At 51.6% G+C, this 244-nt stretch overlaps 1 protein-coding gene across 1 annotated transcript in view; it reads left to right on the top strand.

The window, feature by feature from the left end:
- Window positions 1-244, top strand: part of NUP153 (nucleoporin 153kDa) — a 56,088-nt gene that overhangs the window by 38,593 nt on the left and 17,251 nt on the right. Inside the window, exon 17 of the mRNA XM_015406267.1 lies at window positions 36-230. Coding sequence (XP_015261753.1) covers window positions 36-230 — 195 coding nt within the window. The remainder of the gene's footprint in view (window positions 1-35; window positions 231-244) is intronic.

Genomic DNA, 244 nt, shown 5'->3' with positions numbered 1-244 from the left:
ATGCCCTCCCCCCAATGTACTATTTCGTTAACCAGGAGGTTCGGTGCCTGTGGTGAGTAGCAGTGCTTCTGGTTTGCCTAGTCTTTCTGGCGGTTTTCTGGGCTTAGACAAATTCAAGAAACCAGAAGGGAGTTGGGACTGTGAGACCTGCTTGGTACAGAACAAAGCAGACGCCACCAAGTGTGTGGCCTGTGAGAGTGCAAAGCCGGGCAGCAAGGCAGAGCTGAAAGGTAAGTAAAGCCAA

This window comes from Gekko japonicus, unplaced genomic scaffold (genome assembly GCF_001447785.1).
Source record: "Gekko japonicus isolate JY-2015 unplaced genomic scaffold, Gekko_japonicus_V1.1 scaffold1420, whole genome shotgun sequence".
NCBI lineage: Eukaryota > Metazoa > Chordata > Lepidosauria > Squamata > Gekkonidae > Gekko > Gekko japonicus.
The sequence above is the reverse complement of the archived record's forward strand: the minus strand, read 5'-3'. Positions and strand labels throughout refer to the sequence as shown.